Below are 20838 nucleotides of genomic sequence, written 5' to 3' on the forward strand. Positions count from 1 at the left end.
GAAAGTGTCACCATAATCAGAACCATAAACCTGAGTATAGCCTTTAGCAACTAAGCGGGCCTTAAGGCAATCAACCTGACCATCAGGGTCAACCTTAACTGTGTAGACCCAACGACAACCAACTGTAGATTTACCAGAGGGTAAAACAACAAGATCCCAAGTGTCATTGGAATGTAAAGCAGTCATTTCATCTACCATTGTCTGTCGCCAGCCTGGATGGGAAAGAGCCTTAAGGGTGCTCTTGGGAAGAGGAACAGAAGATATAGCATAAACAAATGCAAAATAGGGTGAAGATAATCGATGGTAACTCAAAAAATTGTAAATGGGATGAGGATCACGAGTAGATCTATTACCTTTCCGAAGAGCAATGGGTAAGTAAGCAGAAGGAGGCAGAGCCGGGGCAGGAGAAGCCGAAGGGATAGGAAGTGAGTTAGCAGGTACCTCGGCCAAAGAAGGAGGAACAGCGACACGATGACGACGATGATAAACCTAAAGTGGGCGAGAATTTAACACTACTCTTGAAGGGGAGAATTTAACAGAAGACTATTTTTTAGGAAACTTCTCTTCCCATCTCATACAACCTACCAAAAAGTGACCTTCCTCTTCTTTCACCACCATCACAATGCTCATCTGAATCTATAGTATCATTGGAAAAATCAAACACAAGGGGAGAAGATGGTTCACTACTTATAGACCACCAATTGAAAGAACTTTGTGTTTATCCTCAACGACTAAATCCTCAAATAAAAAAGTCTATTGCACCCCAATTTCAACTGAATCTTAACCAGAAATAAAAACATCAGCAAGTAATGAAAATTCTAACTCATCTCTAGAAAATCATTCTGAAAATCTTAACCTTCCCATTGCCCTTCAAATACACTTTACCTTATCTCAAATTTTGTGTCCTACAAAAAATTATCCCCATCTCTTTGTGCATTTATTACTAATCTTTCACATGAAGAGATTTCCAAAAATATACAAGAAGCTATGATGGTTCCCCAATGGAAAGCAGATGCTTTGGAAGAAATGAGAGCTCTTAAAAAAATGGAACATGGAAGATTGTTGATGTACCCAACAAAAAAAGACCAATGGGTGCAAGTGGGTCTTTATGATGAAATACAACTTTGATGGTGAAATTGAGTAACATAAGGTGACGTTGGTAGCCAAAGTTTCATACAAACCTAAGGCATAGACTACTTGGAGGCGTTGGCTCTTATTGCTAATCTTAATTTGATAAGGATTCTTATATCCTTAGCAAGAAAAAAAACAAGGATTGGCCTCTACACCAACTAGACATCAAGAATGTCTTCTTAAATGGAGACCTTGATGAAGAAATGTATATGGATCTTCCTCCTGGATTCATAGATGATCTACATGTGGGCAAGGTTTGGAAATTAGAGAAGTCACTCAATGAGCTCAAACAGTCCCCTAAAGTTTGGTTTGGAAGATTCACCAAAGTTCTAAAAAAGGTTAGGGTTCTCTCAAGGACATTCCGATCATACTATGTTCTATAGGCACTCTCAAGAAAGAAAGGCAACAATTCTGAGTGTTTACGTAGATGACATAATTCTTACAAGTAATGATGACCTTGGAATGAATAAAGTGAACGAGACATTAGTTGATGAATTCGAAGTGAAGGATCTTGGTAGTTTGAGATATTTCTTAGGGATGGAAGCTACAAGAAGCAAACTTGGAATTTTTATTTGTCAACAAAAATACACCTTAGATCTACTTAAAGAAATAGGGATGCTCAAACGCAAACCTAGTAAAACTTTTGTTGATTAAAACAAAAGACCTGAGTCTTTGGATGATGAAGCACCAGTAGAAAGGAGGTGGTTTCAAAGATTGGTTGGTAGGTTGATTTATCTCTCACACACTCGCCCAAATATAGCCTTTACAATCAGTAGAGTTTCTCAACATATGCATTCACTAACAAAATCCCACTTGGATGTTGTGCGCTAATTTTGAAGTACCTCAAAGGAACACCAGATAAAGGACTTTAAAAAATAAAAAAAAAAATAAAAAATAAAAAATAAAAAAGAAGAAAAAATGTGAGAACAAAGGAGTGGAAATTTACACAAATGCGGATCACTAGAAGATAGGAGGTCAACTATAGGCTCTTGTACATTTGTTTTAAGAACCTTAATGACATGGAGGATCAAAAAACAAAGAGTGGTAGCTCGAAGTAGTGTGGAGGCGGAATTTAGAGCTATAGTATGTGAAGGGTGTGGATCAAGAGGATGTTAGAAGAGTTACAAACAACAATGAGTCAACCAGTGAAATTGTTCTGTGATAACAAGGCAACTATAGATCTCTCGCACAATCTTGTTCATCATGACAGAATGAAACATATTGAGGTGGATTTATAAAGGAAAAGATAGAAGAAGGCACCTTGTGCATGCCCTATGTACCTACAAGTGAACAAGTGGCTGATGTTTTCACAAAACGACTAGGAAGATCGGTTTTTGAGAAGTTAATGGGAAAGTAGGGAATGTTAAACATATTTGCCCCAGCTTAAGGAGTGTGGATAAAGATAGAGTTTGGTTTCTTATTTGATTTATGTTTCTGCAATAAATCAATATATTTCGTGATGTTTTGAAAGCTAGGGAGATCTGAATTTTCCATTTTTTTTCAAATTTGAAGTTAGTATGTTAACTAGATTTTAGGAGTTCAGTACCTAGTTTCTAGGAGAAAATCAGCTGGTTGTTTTATGCTTTTGTCTATTTATTTAGCCCTGTAAATCTAATTGAAATGACTTTGATAAAGTTTCAGTTTCTATTTTCTGTCTTTAGTAAGAAATCAACAGAATCTTCTAATCTTAAGGCCTGATCAGCTCTAGATGAGCTATATTTGGTGTATATTAACTGTTAATATTAACTGGTATAATTAGTCAATTGATGTACAAATTAGGTAAACTATTGACTAGGATGGCTGTGAATTAGGGAATAGGACAGCTGTAAATTGGTTGTTAGGCTCTTAGACAGTATTAGATATATGTGCACCATTTTTTGATCAAAAAATGAATTAGTACATCCAACTAATACAAAGAAAACTCAGTAGTATCTCACAAGGATCCCACACCCACACCCACACCCACACCCACACCATGTCATGTCATGTCAACACAAACACACTTGGTGAAGTTGGGGAGTTTGGGTATCAAAGAATGGGATTACCAACGTATCTAGAATCTGTCTTATGGTCTCCACTGAACAACTGTCAAAGACAAACTGTACTAGCACAAGTCATGAGGAAATAAGCAACAAGAAAACAGGTTACCAGTGGAATCCCCACTCTGCCTGCAGAGAACATATCAATTCAAGCTGATAGCTCTATGAAGTCCCTATATTTGAAGCAGATTGTTAGTATTGACTTTCTTATGAACCACTAGACAATATCACCAATAAAGAAAAAGACAAGTATAACAACAAATACAGTGCACTACATTGAAGGCAAATCAATATCACTTGCAATTTACTGACGAAACCAATTATCTTATACCTGATTAATTGCCTGGTTAGCTCCAGCATCATGCAGCTCTGGAGGACGATCTGCAGTAAGTAATAGAAGAGGTACAAAACCTTGACTAGACTCAACAACCTGTACAATATCATTTACTACATATCATATGAGATCAGAACCAAGCATATATATCATAAGGAGGATGAAATGAATATTCCAAGTTTATAAACATAACCAAAATGAAAAATAAAAAATAAAAAATAAAAAAGAAAGAAAGAAAGGTATGTAAAACTTTAGCGGGCATAGGAGCGAACTGTTAACCAGGTTCATATGCAAGAAGATGCTCTGAAGTTTAAAGCTTCATTTTTTAAGTCCTATACTACAACTATCATTTTTCAGGTCTCAACCCCACAAAAAACATAAATCGCAGAAAATATGGAGTCAGCATATTAACTAAAAGAAGCCATACAAAGTAAAAAAGTATAGTTGCAGCTAATAAATGAGTTAATAACATAAACACTTAAAATTAAATGAAACTCACAGCAGGAAGAAGATTTGATACTGCAGTGCCCGATGATGTTATGACCACTGCTGGTTTATGAGATCCTCTTGCATAACCAAGAGCATGAAATGCAAGAGAGCGTTCATCAAAGCATGCGATACAAGTTGTAAGGGGATGAGTGGAAGCAGCAATAGCAAGGGGAGATGATCTTGATCCTGGAGCTACACAAAAATACTAGAATGAAGAATAAAATCAGAAAAACAGACCCCAACTAGGGTTAGAATGGATTATCAGAATTAATCGCACCATCAAACCAAACCGCGTGCATTCTTCAATTATGAGAGATGCCCACAAGGCATTGATGTTAGCATAGTCTTGTGAAGAAAAAGTCCTTTCACCGGAATGATCCAACTGATAGCAGAAAAGAGACATAAGCCTGAATAATAACATTCACCAGAGTATTTCTTTCAAGATTGTTAAACTACAAACCTAGTTAACTTTAGATGTTAAAAGCTTGATGAACAATGCATCTATGGAAAGCAGAAACAACTTGATGATGCTCATAGGCTATGAGAAAGCAAAGTAACAATCTTCCTATAGGGAAAAGTATGTGTTGAATATAATGTATTTATAGTATATTATCTTTCCTTGTTAATATAGGTCACATGTATGGTAGTTAGGACTCCTAGCCTTGTATATATATATCTCTCAATTGTAAGTAGAAAATATATGAATGAGAATTAAGGTTTTTCTCCTTTTTCTCTCTTTTAACATGGTATCAGAGCCAAAGGAGAAAACCTAATTTTTTTTTCGGTTTAGCCGTGTAATCAATTCCGGCGAACCGTCCAGTGACCGTGTTTCACTCCGGTCCCCTCATTTTCTTCCCGAACCACTCCGGACAACCTCATCGCCGTCGGATCTCCACCACGCCGGCAACCTTATTTTGTCACTTTCATTGATGACTATTCTCGATGTACTTGGTTATTTTTAATGAAAAATCGAGCTGAGTTATTCTCTATTTTCCAGAAATTTTATACTGAAATCCAAACCCAGTTCAATATTTCTATTCGTGTGTTACGCAGTGACAATGCCAGGGAATATTTTTCAGCCCAATTTACTTCGTTTATGTCTCATCATGGAATTCTTCATCAGTCTTCTTGTGCTCATACTCCTCAACAAAATGGGGTAGCTGAACGCAAGAATCGACATCTTGTTGAGACAGCTCGTACTCTCCTCCTCCATAGTCACGTTCCTTTTCGTTTTTGGGGGGACGCTGTTCTTACCGCTTGTTATTTGATTAATCGTATGCCCTCCTCTGTCTTACACGATCAGATTCCTCACTCCCTTCTCTTCCCTGACCAACCACTTTATTTCCTTCCTCCTCGTGTCTTTGGTTGTACTTGCTTTGTTCATATTCTCACTCCTGGACAGGACAAGCTTTCCGCCAAAGCCATGAAGTGCCTCTTCTTGGGATATTCCAGACTTCAGAAGGGTTATCGTTGTTATTCCCTTGAGACTCATAGATACTTTATCTCCGCTGATGTCACCTTCTTTGAGGACTCACCATTCTTTTCCACCACTTCTGAGTCTCTTCCTGTTTCTGAAGTTTTGCCCATTCCCATTGTCCCCCCACCTGATGCTATGCCCCCTCGACCACTTCAGGTTTATCATCGTCGCCCTCGTGTCGTTGCTCCTCTCCCTTTTCCTGAGGCACCTGCTGACTCACTTCCTATCCCTTCGGCTTCACCTGCCCCGGCTCTGCCTTCTCCTAATGACTTATCCATTGCTGTTCGGAAAGGTACTCGCTCTACTCGTAATCCTCATCCTATTTACAATTTTTTGAGTTATCATCGCTTATCTTCACCCTATTCTACTTTTGTTTCTGCTATATCCTCTGTTTCTCTTCCAAAGAGCACCCATGAAGCTCTTTCCCATCCAGGCTGGCGACAGGCAATGGTGGATGAAATGGCTGCTCTGCACTCTAATGGCACTTGGGATCTTGTTGTTTTACCCTCTGGTAAATCTACAGTTGGTTGTCGTTGGGTCTATGCCGTTAAGGTTGGTCCTGATGGTCAGGTTGATCGCCTTAAGGCCCGCTTAGTTGTTAAAGGCTATACTCAAGTTTATGGTTCTGATTATGGTGACACATTCTCCCCTGTTGCCAAGATTGCTTCTGTCCGCTTGCTTCTCTCCATGGCTGCTATGTGTTCTTGGCCTCTTTATCAGTTGGATATTAAAAATGCCTTCCTTCATGGTGATCTTGCCGAGGAAGTTTATATGGAGCAACCTCCTGGTTTTGTTGCTCAGGGGGAGTCTGGTTTAGTGTGCAGGTTACGCCGTTCTCTATATGGCTTGAAACAATCTCCTCGAGCATGGTTTAGCCGTTTTAGTTCTGTTGTTCAAGAGTTTGGCATGCTTCGCAGTACAACAGACCATTCAGTTTTTTATCATCATAACTCCTTGGGGCAGTGTATTTATCTGGTTGTTTATGTGGACGACATCGTCATTACAGACAGTGATCAGGATGGTATTCAGAAACTAAAGCAACATCTTTTTACCCACTTTCAGACCAAAGACTTGGGGAAACTCAAGTATTTCTTGGGAATTGAGATAGCTCAATCCAGTTCTGGTGTGGTCCTTTCCCAAAGGAAGTATGCTTTAGACATCCTGGAAGAAACCGGTATGCTAGACTGTAAACCGGTAGACACACCTATGGATCCGAATGTCAAACTTGTACCAGGACAGGGGGAGCCTTTAGGAGACCCTGGGAGATATCGACGGCTCGTAGGTAAATTGAACTATCTCACCATTACTCGTCCAGACATTTCTTTTCCTGTGAGTGTTGTTAGTCAATTCCTACAGTCACCATGTGATAGCCATTGGGATGCCGTAATCCGTATTCTTCGATATATCAAAAGTACACCAGGCCAAGGTGTATTGTACGAGAACAGAGGTCATACTCAAGTTGTTGGTTACACAGATGCAGATTGGGCTGGCTCACCCACAGATAGACGTTCCACTTCAGGGTACTGTGTTTTTATTGGAGGTAATCTAATATCTTGGAAGAGTAAGAAACAAGATGTAGTGGCCAGATCTAGCGCTGAAGCCGAGTATCGAGCTATGGCTTTGGCAACATGTGAACTCATATGGTTGAGACATCTTCTTCAGGAGTTGAGATTTGGAAAGGATGAACAGATGAAACTCATCTGTGATAACCAGGCCGCATTACATATTGCATCCAATCCAGTCTTTCATGAAAGGACCAAGCATATTGAAGTTGACTGTCATTTCATTAGAGAGAAGATCGCATCAGGATGTGTTGCTACAAGTTTTGTTAATTCAAATGATCAACTAGCAGACATCTTCACTAAATCTCTCAAAGGTCCTAGGATTAAATATATTTGTAACAAGCTTGGTGCATATGACGTATATGCTCCAACTTGAGGGGGAGTGTTAAATATAATGTATTTATAGTATATTATCTTTCCTTGTTAATATAGGTCACATGTATGGTAGTTAGGACTCCTAGCCTTGTATATATATATCTCTCAATTGTAAGTAGAAAATATATGAATGAGAATTAAGGTTTTTCTCCTTTTTCTCTCTTTTAACAGTATGACTTTTGAGGGCATTTTCCACATACTATATTTTTTTACAATATTGGATCTGGTATCATCCAACAAATCTTATCTCATCTAATTAGGGACAGCAGCATGATCCTGTAGAGCATTTTCAGCGAATGAGATGCTGAAATTTCACTCGAAGCATTATTTAATGTTTTTTTATCAGAAACAAGCATATTCATTAAAATGGATTAAAAATGCAAGTGAAGGATGAGAAATCCTGTCCAAATTTACAGAATCTGATCAAAAACAAAAGCAGAGAAACCTTCTCCAATATGCATCAAAAGGGTACCACAAGAGACAATACAAAGAAAAGCAACTCAACATTCCTTAAGGATTCGTACAACAACAAAAAGAACTTGAAGCATTGTTCCTCTCTTTGCTATTTTAACCCTTTGGTCTACATATCATATTCCAATCAAGTTGAATAACATTGACAGGAATGCCCTTGACAACAATAATAGTAGAGGCCCAAAAAGAGGAATACAAATAAATTAGGTCTCATATCATTTCCGAAGTCCTCCACTTGTCCACGAAGATCTTTATATTTCTGTCGCCATACTCTCCAGATTAATATAAAACAGGGCTTTGCCATGGAACTTTACCTCTAATAGTACTCCCCAAGCCCCTAAAAGAAATGGTCATCATCTCACTATTATTTCTAGCAGGAACCCAATCCAATCTAGCTGGACTAAATAACTTGTGTCATAGTTCTAAAGTCATCAGGCAGTGTAAAGGGCAGCATATTTAATGTTTGAAATCACTTCTTCGAAATCATTTGTCATTTTCAACCTCCTCCACTTGGAACCTTCAACTCTTGTTCACGTACTTTTATGCACACGGTTAATATTCTTCTTTCACCATCTTCAAAACTTCTCAATGATGTTTAATGAGTTTACCAATATTTGGGCTACCAGAAGGCCTTCCAGTAATTCACCTCATCATTTTTATTCTCCTCCACATTTTTTCCCCTTTCTTTTCACATACCATGTTATCCTTCGATTTCTTGATGGGTCCAACATTCAGTACCATGAAGCCAACTGATCTTTGTTGCTTTGCAGAATTTTTCATGGGAAAACAAATGCATCCAGGAGACTAAGAAACCTGCATATGCAAGCTTGGCTTTAGTTAATGAAGGCCTAACTAGAGCTCCACTCATTTTATTCTAGCCTAGTAGCACCAATAATGTTGATTTACTCCATGTTGCTGAAGAATCTAACTGAGCCAATCAATTAGCCCAAGTAAATAAAACAGAAATTTGCCACATTAGCAGCAAGCTGCATCAGTGAGCAGGCATTTTTTTCTTATGTTCCATATTACACTTCCTTACCACCTTGGAGTTCCACTAGCTTTTAACAAGTCTGTTTGAATTATGAATTTGCATTAAAGAAGAAGAAAGTTATCAATGGAGTTCAAGTTATAGCAGAAGGGTTATATGTAACTAGAGTTATACTAGGAGAGACATTTATTAGTGGCCATTATTTATAAGCAATCTGCATGGAAACCAAAAAGGGAAAGCTTTTATTTGATTCTATTAAAGTTGGAGTTTTGCACCATATTCTAGCGTTTCCACTGTTTCCTCTCTCCTAGTGAGAACTCACTCAGCATCTATTCATTGCTTTTTTTAGATTGGTTTGCTGTGTGGATGACTACAGCATGTTTGCTGTGTGGATGACTACAGCATGCCAAGGAGGAATCATCCACATTACACTGCCCAGCCCCAGATTAGAACAGTGTGGGTGCTGCTCAAGAGCTAATAGTAGCCATGATAATTGACCTTAGAAGGCAGATGGAAGCATTCATCCATAGCATGGGTCATTTGAAAGCTACTCCTTGGGAACAAGTTGTACCCAAGGAAGGAAACAACACTGAATCTGCTAAAGTTTATAGGACTTCTTGAATCAGCAAGACATCTGGAATACTTCTCAAGCATCGTCCAAAGCCCAAATATGGCATAATTCAACAAATTAGAAGCAATGGAAGATGGGATTTTAGTCAATCTAAACTTGACCAAAGTAATGCATAGAAAAACCTGCTGCAGTCTGCAATTGTAGAAAGACAGCAAATCTTAGTAGCAAATAGGTTTTGTTCCAGGAAAGGCACAATTTGATTAATCCCAACTAAAGTGCAGGCCACAATTCAATGGATCATGACTAGAGAGTTTCAAGTTTGTGGAACGGTCCATAAATATTCTGTCTATAGAAAATCCCACAGCCACAAAGAAAAGCAGCTCATGATTCTAGAATGATGAAGAGCATATTCTGCCAGAAAGAGAAAAGGCAAGTTATGATGAACGGCAGAGGCCACTGGTGAGGAGAAGGATGACAATATTATGTGGAGATACTGGACCCACTCTGACCATGAGAAAGGAATTTTTTGCCCCTCAAATGGAGAATGTAGCTTAGCTGCATTCTAAAATCACCAGGACATCATACACCATCAGAGGGAAAGTTTGAAAGCTGGTCACAGATAATTGCTATTGCAACAACTTCATAACTAAAGAGACAGTCAACAAATTCAAGCTAAAGAAGGTACAGCACCTATGATCAGGCAAACTCTATTGGTTCCACAAAGGATATGAAGTCCTAATTAAATGATGTTTAGTTACGTATCTCTTGGCGCTCAATATATAGATATGGTTTGGTAAGATGTACTGGCATGGATGCATATTTTCTGATATTTGGTAGGCCACCAAATATGATAACAAAGTGAAACATGATGGCAGGAAATACCTACACATTTCATAAGGATGCTAGGAAAATTATTTTGGCATCAAGCAAAGGGAAAATTAAGAAAGGAAAAGCTATTAATTTACACTTAGTGAGAAAATTTGAGATTGGCATAAATTGGATTGGCATATCTTCTGGTAGATAAAGAACCCCTTGAGACCTCAAATCCTATAGTTCTTCGGTTTTTACTAGAGGAGTTCAAGGAGATTCTGGAAAAAATGACTTTTTTATTCAGTGCGTTTCTAACAAAATGATATAATATTTACAGTATAAAGTCCTACAAAATTAGGAAAGTAAATTACACAAAATCATACAGTTGATTAATTCTTAGAAATATTCTACCCTACAAATAAAACAAGAAATATACAACCATACAATCTCAGAAATCAAGGAATTACACAACTACACAATCCCATAAGTCAGGGAATTAATTTATTGTTTTTTCAATCAAATCTTGAAAATTAGGGAGTGCATTTTATGGTATCTTCAATCAAATTCATCAAGAGTCCCCCTCAAGCTGATGAGTAAATGTTATCCATTCCCAGCTTGCCAATTATCTTTTGAAATGAATGATTCGGTAGACATTTTACTAGGATATTAGCAAGTTGCTCACCTATTAAAACATAAGAGTACAAATTATACTATATGACTTCTCGTTGACTAAGTGTTGATACACTTCAACTTATTTTGTAGGATCATGTTAAACTAGGTTATGAGTAATTTTTTATTTATTATCACAATATAACTTCTTAGTCCCTTTCCACTTCACTACAAGATCATCAAGAATTATTTTCAACCAAGGTAGTCCATAGATTCCTTATGTCATGGATCTAAACTTTGCTTGTGCATTGGACCTAGCAACTACTCCTTGTTTGTTGCTTCTCCATGTCACCAAATTTCCTCCAAGAATGGTGCAATACTCATAAATTGATTTATGGTCTACTAATAATCTAACCAATCTACGTCAATGTAGGCTTCCAAACTTAAAACTTCGTTTTTTTGAAGAGTATTAGCTTACCTAGAGTGGATTTCAGGTATCATAAAATTTTGTGTAACCTACAAGCGAGCCTCTTTAAGGGAATGCATGAACTAGCTTGCTATACTCACTAAGTTGGCTATATTAGGTCTCGTGTGAGAGAAATGAATGAACCTCCCAACTAGACTCTAGTAACTCTCCTTATCTATAGCTATATCTTCTGATGGTTCACCAAGCTTATGATTTCTTTCAATAGGTGTGTCAGTAGATTTCCAATTGAGCATCTTGGTTTCTTTAAGATCAAGAATATACTTTTTTTGGGAAATAAAAATACCGTTTCTTAAATGCGCCACTTCAAGCTTACAATTTTGTTTAATAAGTGTGTCAACAAGCTTACATCCAAGCATCCTTATTTCTTTAAGAAGATAAAGAATATACTTTTGTTCTTAAATGAGCCACTTCAATTCTCAAGAAATAGGATTGAAGGTTTTGACATTCACTAGTAGGTGGTTGGTTCTAAAATGCATTGCATGAGGTGAACATACTTTTGATGTTCACCAATAAGTGGAAGGTGAGTATTTTGTTAACAAACCAATTTGCCTAAAAGCTTAAGTTTGCATAATTGAGGTTTAATATGTATATCATACTCTTAACACCCTCTCTCACGTGTAGCCTCATACCCGCACATGGAGAGACATAGACAGACAAAGGAGAGAGAGGCAAACAAATGCAAATAACCCTTTTTTGGGACTTACAAATATGCAAATGGAGAAACAAATATGCAAATTGCAGAGAGGCGACTTGAACACAAGACCTTCTGCCAAACCAAGCTTTGATACCACGTGGAACAACCAACTTTTTCTAAAAGCTTAAGCTTGCAGAATTTTGGTTCAATATGCATATCATGCCCTTAACACCTTCGATATTCACCAATAGGTTGTAATTGAATATTCTTTTGATATTTATTGATAGGTGGTTGGTTTTGGAATGCAGTATCTTCAAAGATTTTCAACATGTGGACGGAAAAATAGAGAAAGATCATTTGTAAAGGTCATTAAGGAAAAAAAAAGGGTGACGACAATGAAGGCTGCTTAAGGCGCACAATGAAGGCCACTAGAAATTGATGGTAATGACGACCACTAGGAAAAATTAGAAGAGAATTTCAAAACATTGGCCAAACTATGATATCATGTGAAAAAGAATGATTTTTATTCATTTTATTTTTAACAAAGTGATACAATATTTATGGTGTACAATCCTACAAAATTAGGAAGCTAAATTACATAAAATAAGGAAGTAAACTAATTCCTAAATCCTTTACCCTACAAATAAAATAAGTAATATACAACTATACAATCTGGAAAATCGGGAAATTATACAACTATACAACCCAAAAAATCAGGGAATTAATTCCCTAGAATTTTTAATCAAATCTTGGAAATTAGGGAATTAATTCCCTAGTATCTTCAATTAGATTCATCAATAGATATGATCCCTAAAACCCTTCTACAAATTTTGCCAACAATGCAAGATATTCAACATCCCATAGATTCAGTAACAAAAGCTAGCATTCCCACTGTCTGTAATATCAAACAAGTCCAAGGAAGCATGAAGTAAATGAACAAGTTAATAAGTTGCTAGAAAAGATACACATTAGAGAGGCTATGAGCCTTTTTTCTACCGTATTGCTAGAAATAGAATATGTTAAAGAGAGTATTAAGTGCATTTGCTACACTTACTCTTCTAGTATTAAAGAAGAAGGTAGCTTGAAGATGTTGATAAGCAATCAGCCCATCAAATAAATTGCGGAAAAATAGAGATTTCCTACCCCATGATTGATGACATGCTTAACTAGTTATTGGTTTGGAACAATTTTCTAAGATTCACTTAAAGAGGGGATATCATCAAATTGGAGTCCATCCATGACATGTGGAAGTCCCTTTTGTGCGAGTGTGTGTGTTTCAGTTGCCCAACTCCATATTCTAATGTTCTACTATTTTCATATCCTAGTTAAACCTTGATCTGCATCATTTCATACCTGAAATTGCTTTTGGACCTAGAGCTATTGATTTAAACAAAAAGCTCTAAAGCTCCACCATTTGGAATCCAAAAATCTAACTTTGGAGGGAGGGAAAAGAAGAAAAAGAAATCAATTCAATATCAGGGGTAATCAACTAACAATCAAAAGAACAAAGGTCCAAAAGTTAAATTTTCGTTTTAAGGGCCCAAGTACACAAATTTACTCACATATATCCCAAAGAACTTTAGAATCACTTTTTCAGAAAAAACCAATTCAACTGAACATAAAGCAGTTCATGCTTTTACCTGGTTGTCTTATCAAACAAATACTAGTCTATGAGGAATAGCTTTGCTAGATGGACCATCTAGTTTAGCACTTTCAGGAATTAGCATAATTAACCTGTTTATTATCTATGGATTCTGATTAGGATTGTGTTTTGTATGAAATGCACTCTGCTCTGCACATGAGCAAGGGTCTAATGTGAACTGCACAAAATTGTAATATCGGACATATATTCACTAGTGTACTACCAAAAAATAAGTTCCTTACCATGTTGCTAGCAGCAGTAACAGTGGGTGAAAGCCTGATGCAGAACTGACAGGAAAATGGAGTCTCCTTAAAATAGAGGAAGTAAAAACAGTCAGCTGAAATTCAGTCTCCAATCAAGGATTTAATAAAAAATAATAAGTGCATTCCCCACAAAAGCACAATTGAAAGCTAAAACTTTAAGGATGAAAAATTCCCAGGAGAGAGAGATACCAGCTCCATTAGGTCAGCCTCAATACCCTTTTCACTCAGTGAGGAAGCCTTCATGTATACCTACAAAATCATGTTTCAAAAATGGAAGGGTGTGTCAATCATGAATAATGACTAGATATCCAAAAGCTTCTTTTAAATGTCTCTAGTTTGAAGGGGAAATGATGATGGTAGTAGATGAGGTGAAGCAATTATTACAAGGCAAAGCAAACAGAAAAGTTACCAATTCATGGTTCAATGGTCAAATCGATGGTTGAACCACTGTCAAATCAGTAACATCCCGATGTATAATTTATATTAGTAATATTAAAAATAATTATAAGATATTCGAAAAAAATATAAATAATTAAAATTTTAAATACATTTTATCATTGTAACATTAATACTAATAGCTTAAATTATGATAAGGATAACAAGAAGATTTATTAAATTATTAATATTTCTGATTTTATTAAATACCTTTAAATTTTAATTATTAAGGTAAAATAAGATTTTATTATTTAAAGTCATTAAATTTTAATAACTATAGATTTTATAATTTTCAATTTTATTAATTATTTTATTTACATTATTTATATATTTATTATCCTATAATATATTGGTCAATCATAATTATTCATATTGATAAATCATAATTATATCTATAAAACATATATATATGTTTTTTAATTAAAGAATGTTGACTTGGTGCATCTAACTTTTTGACTTTTTCTCACCAAAGACTCAGCCTCAATCTCGCCCACTCCCTTGTGGATGGCTTTTGGCAGTAAAAATAGTGAATCCCACATCAGAATTTCAGTAAGCCAAAGCTACAAAAGCAAACTATAAAAGGGCATTCATGAGAATATTGACCAGTTTATATGGATGGTGTTACTAGGCCCATGAATGTTGGGCCAGTAGTATGAATTTTGGAAAAAAATTAAAAAGATTGTTTCAATTAGGCCCATGATGTGAGTTGTAAAAAAAAAAAGGTGTTTTAATTGATGAACCAACCAAGTTAGTCCACCGATTTAGCGGTTGGACAGCTGAGTGGACTGATTAAATGCAGGTTCAATTCTATTATGGCCCAATTAAGTGAACCAAACCAGATTTAGGTCCATTTGATGGTTTGACCAGTTGTACCGGCCAACCCATAATGGTTTTTAAAACATTGTAATTGCCTAATATGGACTCTGAATAACCCAACAAACAACATACAAAAAGGCATTTCACCAATATGAAGATATAAAGCAACCAAGGTTAAATGAGGTGAGTGTTAATACAAAAATTAGAAGTCCATTTACATATAAATCAGTGCCTTAGTATTGATTCCGGAGAATAAGAATGGCTTATAGGGAGAGCTACCCATAGGATCCCAACAATAGAAAACAACTTTTAGCACAGCTCCACAAAAGTTGGGGAATAGTGGAAGAAGTGGTTAACAATTCACCATTAGTACATACAAATAAGCTTCTGTTAGGAGTGATGGGTCTAAGAGCTTTTTGATATTTTTTTCTTTTTTTATTTTGGATCAGTTGGGGAAGTTCATTGGTACTAAGAATCTTATAGGTCCTCCATCCCTCTCTCTCTCTCTCTCTTCCCCCCCCCCCCTCTCTCTTTGTTTCTCTCTCTCTTTAACCCTATTCCAATCCCCTATAAGAATCTTATAAGTCCTCCATCCCTCTCTCTCTCTCTTCTCCCCCCCCCCCCCTCTCTTTCTCCCACTCTCTCCCTATCTCTTCTCCTCTTCCCCCTTTCTAGCTCTCCCTCTCCCCTCCTCTCTCTCTCTCTAACTTTCTATTCAGACCCCTTCAACACCCCCACCCCCCTTTTCTTCGTTGACTAGGGAGGTATGTGCACTTTGGATTTCCATACCTAACCCTATCACAAAGGTTATTAAGTAACTTGATTTGCCTAAGAAAAAGGAGTGGAAACAGTAGGGTTAGATGGGAGCTCACAGCGGTATGAAAACGAAGTTAAGAATTCTATTCCGGAATGTGAGAGGGGAAAATGATAGTGATAAGAGGAAGGTGATTGAATCTATGATTTGATTGCCAAAGGCGAATTTTGTCTGCCTGGAAGAAACAAAATCAAAAAGATGTTGTCGGAGTGAGTGAGAAGCTTTGGAGTGGGCAGATTCTTAAAGTGGGGTGATGTGAATGTTAGGGGCATTATCAAAGGGATCTTGGTCTTCTATGATAATAAGGTGTTGGAAAGTGGTGGCATGGAAGTGGGTGAGTTCACGATTTCATGTCATTTGAAAAATGTGAGGATGGCATGGGCTACGTTTTTACAAGAGTATACGAGCCTCTTTTAAGGAGGGATAGAGAGAGTCTTTTAGCTGAGTTAGGAGCCATCGAGGGGTTGTGAGATGACCCTTAGTGCATTGGAGGGGATTTCAAAATTGTCAGATTTCCACAAGTAAGAGTCCTCATAAATTACTATATAGGGGTTTATTTCCTATCTTCATGATTTTATTTAGTTTTTAAGGTTTTCCAAAACCTATAAATAAGGCTAATTATTGTAAAATGCTATTGATGGTATTAAGTTTTTTGTGTAAGTTATAATTTGCAATAGTGAGAATTCATTATTTTTCTTTTAGATGAGATTCTATTGTTTTTTTTCTAGGTGAGACTCCTAAAAGACCCAAAGGAGACTCTAAAGTTTCCTATCTTTTCCTTTTTATCTTTTTTTTTTTTAATAAAATATTTTATTTTATTTTCCCTTCCATCATAATTTTAGTCCACCATTTCCTCTCCTTAAATCCTTAAAAACAAAATTGAAATCCTAGCACACCTTATATGATTGTAGACAAGCATCCTAGACTTGTCAAACACCATAACATGTCATATGAAATTAACTTTTGCAGTCAACAATCTGATCAAACTGCTAATCCTTCACATTGTGAACTAATGTAAGCAACCTTATATGCACTCCTAGCTTAGAAGTTTTAATAAATGGACATAAGAGAGCCTTTAGGTAATGCTTAGAAGTTCTAAAGTTGGGTGTTTTCTCTTTTGTTCAGTTTTTGTTTTTGTGGAAAGGACCTCTCATCCTTCTCTTGTTTCTTCTCTTTCTCTTGTATCTCTTCCTTCTCTTGTATCTTTTCTTCTTTTAATATATTTTTCTTCGTTTCCGATCAAAAAAAAAAAAAAAATGGAATGACCAAAATAATTCTGGACATAGAAGGTGCATAATTTTTATGTTTTCACATTTTATTTCTTTCTTGCATTCTCTAGAATCATATTTTTCTCCTGAAATACATAGTAAGCAGTAAAATACGTTTTGTAGCAAAATCATTGGTACCAATTATCAAGGACATACATTCAGGCAAGATGCAACCTGGCTACTTAAAGAAATTAGATAAGCATGATTGGTGCTTGGTACATAACTAATAATTAGCATTTTAAACATAAACAACATTCGCAAGACTGGCATGTGGTACATAACTAACATTAGCATTTTAAATACAAATAAATAATCTCCACAGTATAACCTTAACAAGTATGGCAGCGGAATTTTTACCATTTTGAAAGTTGCATCCTTCACCAAATCAAACTTTCTGAGGGTAGATCTTATGCATTTGTCATACCTCTCTATGGTGGACAAAGAATGAAGAGCCTGAAAACAATATGAGTGTGGAACAAAGTAGAGACATAAAACATCATAAATAAACATGAGAAGTGTGAAGAAAGTAGATAGATGAAACATCACAGATAAATAAACATGATAAGTGTGAAGAAAGTAGATAGATGAAACATCACATAGAACATCATAAATAAACATGATGAGTGAGGAAAAAAGTGGATAGATGAAACATCATATACAAATCTTAAAAAAAAAAAAAAAAAAATTAGAAATTAGACAGGAGTGCATCATCTCAAATCAAGATTGTAAACTCATGGTTGACATAAACTCTAGTTACTTGGAAATTGGAACATGTGGAATTCCAAACCAAAATCCCTAGCACAGTTACAAAAGATTTTAACTCCAATAATAGATTATATTATGGTACCATGATTTTGGCCATTTAGCAGAATCTTAAAGAGGTTTACCATCACCTCAAAATGAACAGTTAAAGAGTTGAGACCATGATGTAGCACACGATCATCATTAGTTTCTATTTTAAGTTTATCATTAGTTTCTATTTTAAGTTCATCATTAGTTCACTGTTTTAAGTTATTTGCTTTATATTTTGTTTAAAGATTAATTTCTTAGTTTTCCTAATTTCCAATTATCTTCGTTTCCTATTTCTAGTTTCTTATTTTAGTTATTTCTTTTATTTTTACATTACAAGCATTATTTAAAGGCATAAATTGTAATTGTTAAAATGAGTTTAATATAATTTATCAGAATTATTCACTAATTTTCAGATCCTATCGTGATCTTTGTATTTGTTTTTAAGTATTTTTCTGTTTCGTTCCAAAACAAACCTTCCACTGCACCAAAATTAGTATTAGAGCAAGGATTTTTACCTCAATATGATGGCTAACGACGGTTCTAGTGGAAAACAAACCATCGACGACAAACGACGGTTTAAAAAATTGAGCAACAACTCGACTGAATCAACGAAACTCTTCGCAACCTCACGCAGATGGTGGTTGCATTGACTGTTAAAGGGAAACACGAACCCATGGAGCGACGACGAAACTACCATGGCGATTGGCTAGGAGGGCGGCTACGATAAATAATGTCGGATCAGGCTGGAAATCAACGGTGGAGACACGACTCACGTGGGTCCAGCGGCAAATCGCTATATTCTCGAGCCCCTTCCATTACAGGTGTATGAGCATCAGAATTGGGGAGCTCCTAGGCGGCGTGACTACGATGACTTCCGATAAGGGGTTCCAACTAGCGGCAACAGCAAGTTTGAGGCTAGTGGCGACTTTCCATGAGCGGCTGCAAGGGTTTTTTTGAACAAGATGAGTTTTTTCCAACTTTTCGAAATGGTGATAATTTTCGATTTCCACAATGGAGGAATATTCAACAAAGGCAGCAACGGAGGTTGGATTATTCATCTAGAGAAGAAGATGATTTCCATTTCAATTATCGGGCTGACGATCGGGGTCAAAATAACCAAGAATTTAAGATGAAGATGGATGTACCGAGTTTCGACGACCAATTACACATTAAAGATTTTCTTGATTAGGTCCATATCGTCGAAAACTTTTTCGACTATTTGAATATTTCAGAAGAAAATCAAGTAAAACTCGTGGCATAAAAGTTAAAAAGCGGAACTTCTACATGGTGGGAACAACTTCAATATAATCTTCAAGGACAACAAAAACAATGTGTTCTTACTTGGCTCAAGATGAAACAGTTGTTACAAAGACAATTTCTCCTTCCGAATTATGAACAAGTTTTATACAATATCAAAAATGTCAACAAGCCAACTACACTATGAACGAATACACAGAGAAATTTTATCGATTAAATGCCTAATTAAATTTTTCTAAAACGAAAGATCAATTAATTGTTCGTTATATTGAAGGCCTAAAGTTGGTTATTCAAGATCGAATGGCTCTTCAAGGGGTTTAGATCATGACAGATGCAATTAATTTGGCAATGAAAGTGGAAAATCAGATAAATGGGTCCATGGTGCGCACTTAGAGTAACTTTCAGCAACCAACCCAAGAAGTTTCTTCTGCTTCAAGAAGGTTAACAACTTCAAGCAATAGCGATAATAACAATAAAGATGCCCCTTCAACTCAAAATTCGGCATAGAATCGAAGTGGTACTCAAACCCCTATTCGATCTAATACCCAAGGCCGAAACCAATAGCAACAACGAGTCAATAATGACCCTTATGCGCGTATAAACCTTGAAAAATGTTTTCAGTGCAACCAACCAACCCATCTTTCAAATAATTGTCTGAACGGATGATCTGTTAATTTTGCAAAAGAAGGTGGCAGTGAAGAGGAATAGGTTCTTGAAGAAGATATCTACGAGGGTGCAGAGTTTGCAAAAGGAGGTGTGGGAGAAGAAGTGGTGTGCATTGTCCAAAGACTTTTGCATGCCCCAAAGAAGTCAAACGACTCTCAAAAACATAAAATATTTTGGACTCGATGCACTATTCATAATAAAGTGTACAACGTGATCATTGACCATGGCAGTAGCAAGAATATTGTTTCCACGGCTTTGGTTAAAACACTAAATGTGAAGATTGAGAAGCATCCTTCTCCATACAAGATCGCATGGATTAAGAAGGGCTCGAAAGTTCAAGTGCTATAAGTTGGCAAGGTTCCTTTGTCAATCGAGAAGTATTACAAAGATGAGATCGTATGTGACGTGGACACTTGTCATATTTTATTGACTAGGCCGTGGCACTATGATGTTGATGCCAATTATAAGGGTCGAGATAATACTTCCGTTTTTTGGTGGTTTGGCAAGAAGATTGTTTTGATGCCACGATTTCAATCGTTAGAAAACAATTCAGTTAAGAAAGATAAGCCGCTATTCACCAGCATAACATGCTCAAATTTCTTTAAGCAAGTCAAGGAGCCGAATTTTGTTGTAGCATTCATGGTTAAGGGTCAATCTAAAGCAACTATTGATATTCCCACCAAGGTTCAAGTTGTTGATTTTACTGATTTATCTCCTAATGAATTACCTAATGAGTTATCTCTCATACGAAATATTCAACACCATATCGATTTAGTACCTAGAGCTAGCTTGCCTAACTTGCCACATTATCGTATGAGCCCAACTAAGTATAAAGAGTTGCAGAGACAAGTTAACAAGTTGCTTGATAAAGGCTTGATTCATGAGAGCATGAGTCCATGTGCAGTCCC

At 36.4% G+C, this 20838-nt stretch overlaps 1 protein-coding gene across 3 annotated transcripts in view; it reads right to left on the reverse strand.

The window, feature by feature from the left end:
• The window catches only part of LOC100241089 (protein PHYLLO, chloroplastic), a 127018-nt gene that overhangs the window by 93871 nt on the left and 12309 nt on the right, over positions 1–20838 (reverse strand). For 2 of the 3 annotated variants that reach the window (XM_010655919.3, XM_010655926.3), the window contains 6 exons: positions 17573–17668; positions 14072–14131; positions 13862–13927; positions 4271–4375; positions 4004–4198; positions 3502–3600 (listed from right to left, as the gene is read on the reverse strand). In XM_010655919.3, the coding sequence (XP_010654221.1) occupies positions 3502–3600; positions 4004–4198; positions 4271–4375; positions 13862–13927; positions 14072–14131; positions 17573–17668 (621 nt within the window). The remainder of the gene's footprint in view (positions 1–3501; positions 3601–4003; positions 4199–4270; positions 4376–13861; positions 13928–14071; positions 14132–17572; positions 17669–20838) is intronic. The other variant, XM_019221367.2, reaches the window with a different exon arrangement.

The sequence above is a fragment of the Vitis vinifera genome, chromosome 1 (assembly GCF_030704535.1).
Source record: "Vitis vinifera cultivar Pinot Noir 40024 chromosome 1, ASM3070453v1".
Taxonomy (NCBI): domain Eukaryota; kingdom Viridiplantae; phylum Streptophyta; class Magnoliopsida; order Vitales; family Vitaceae; genus Vitis; species Vitis vinifera.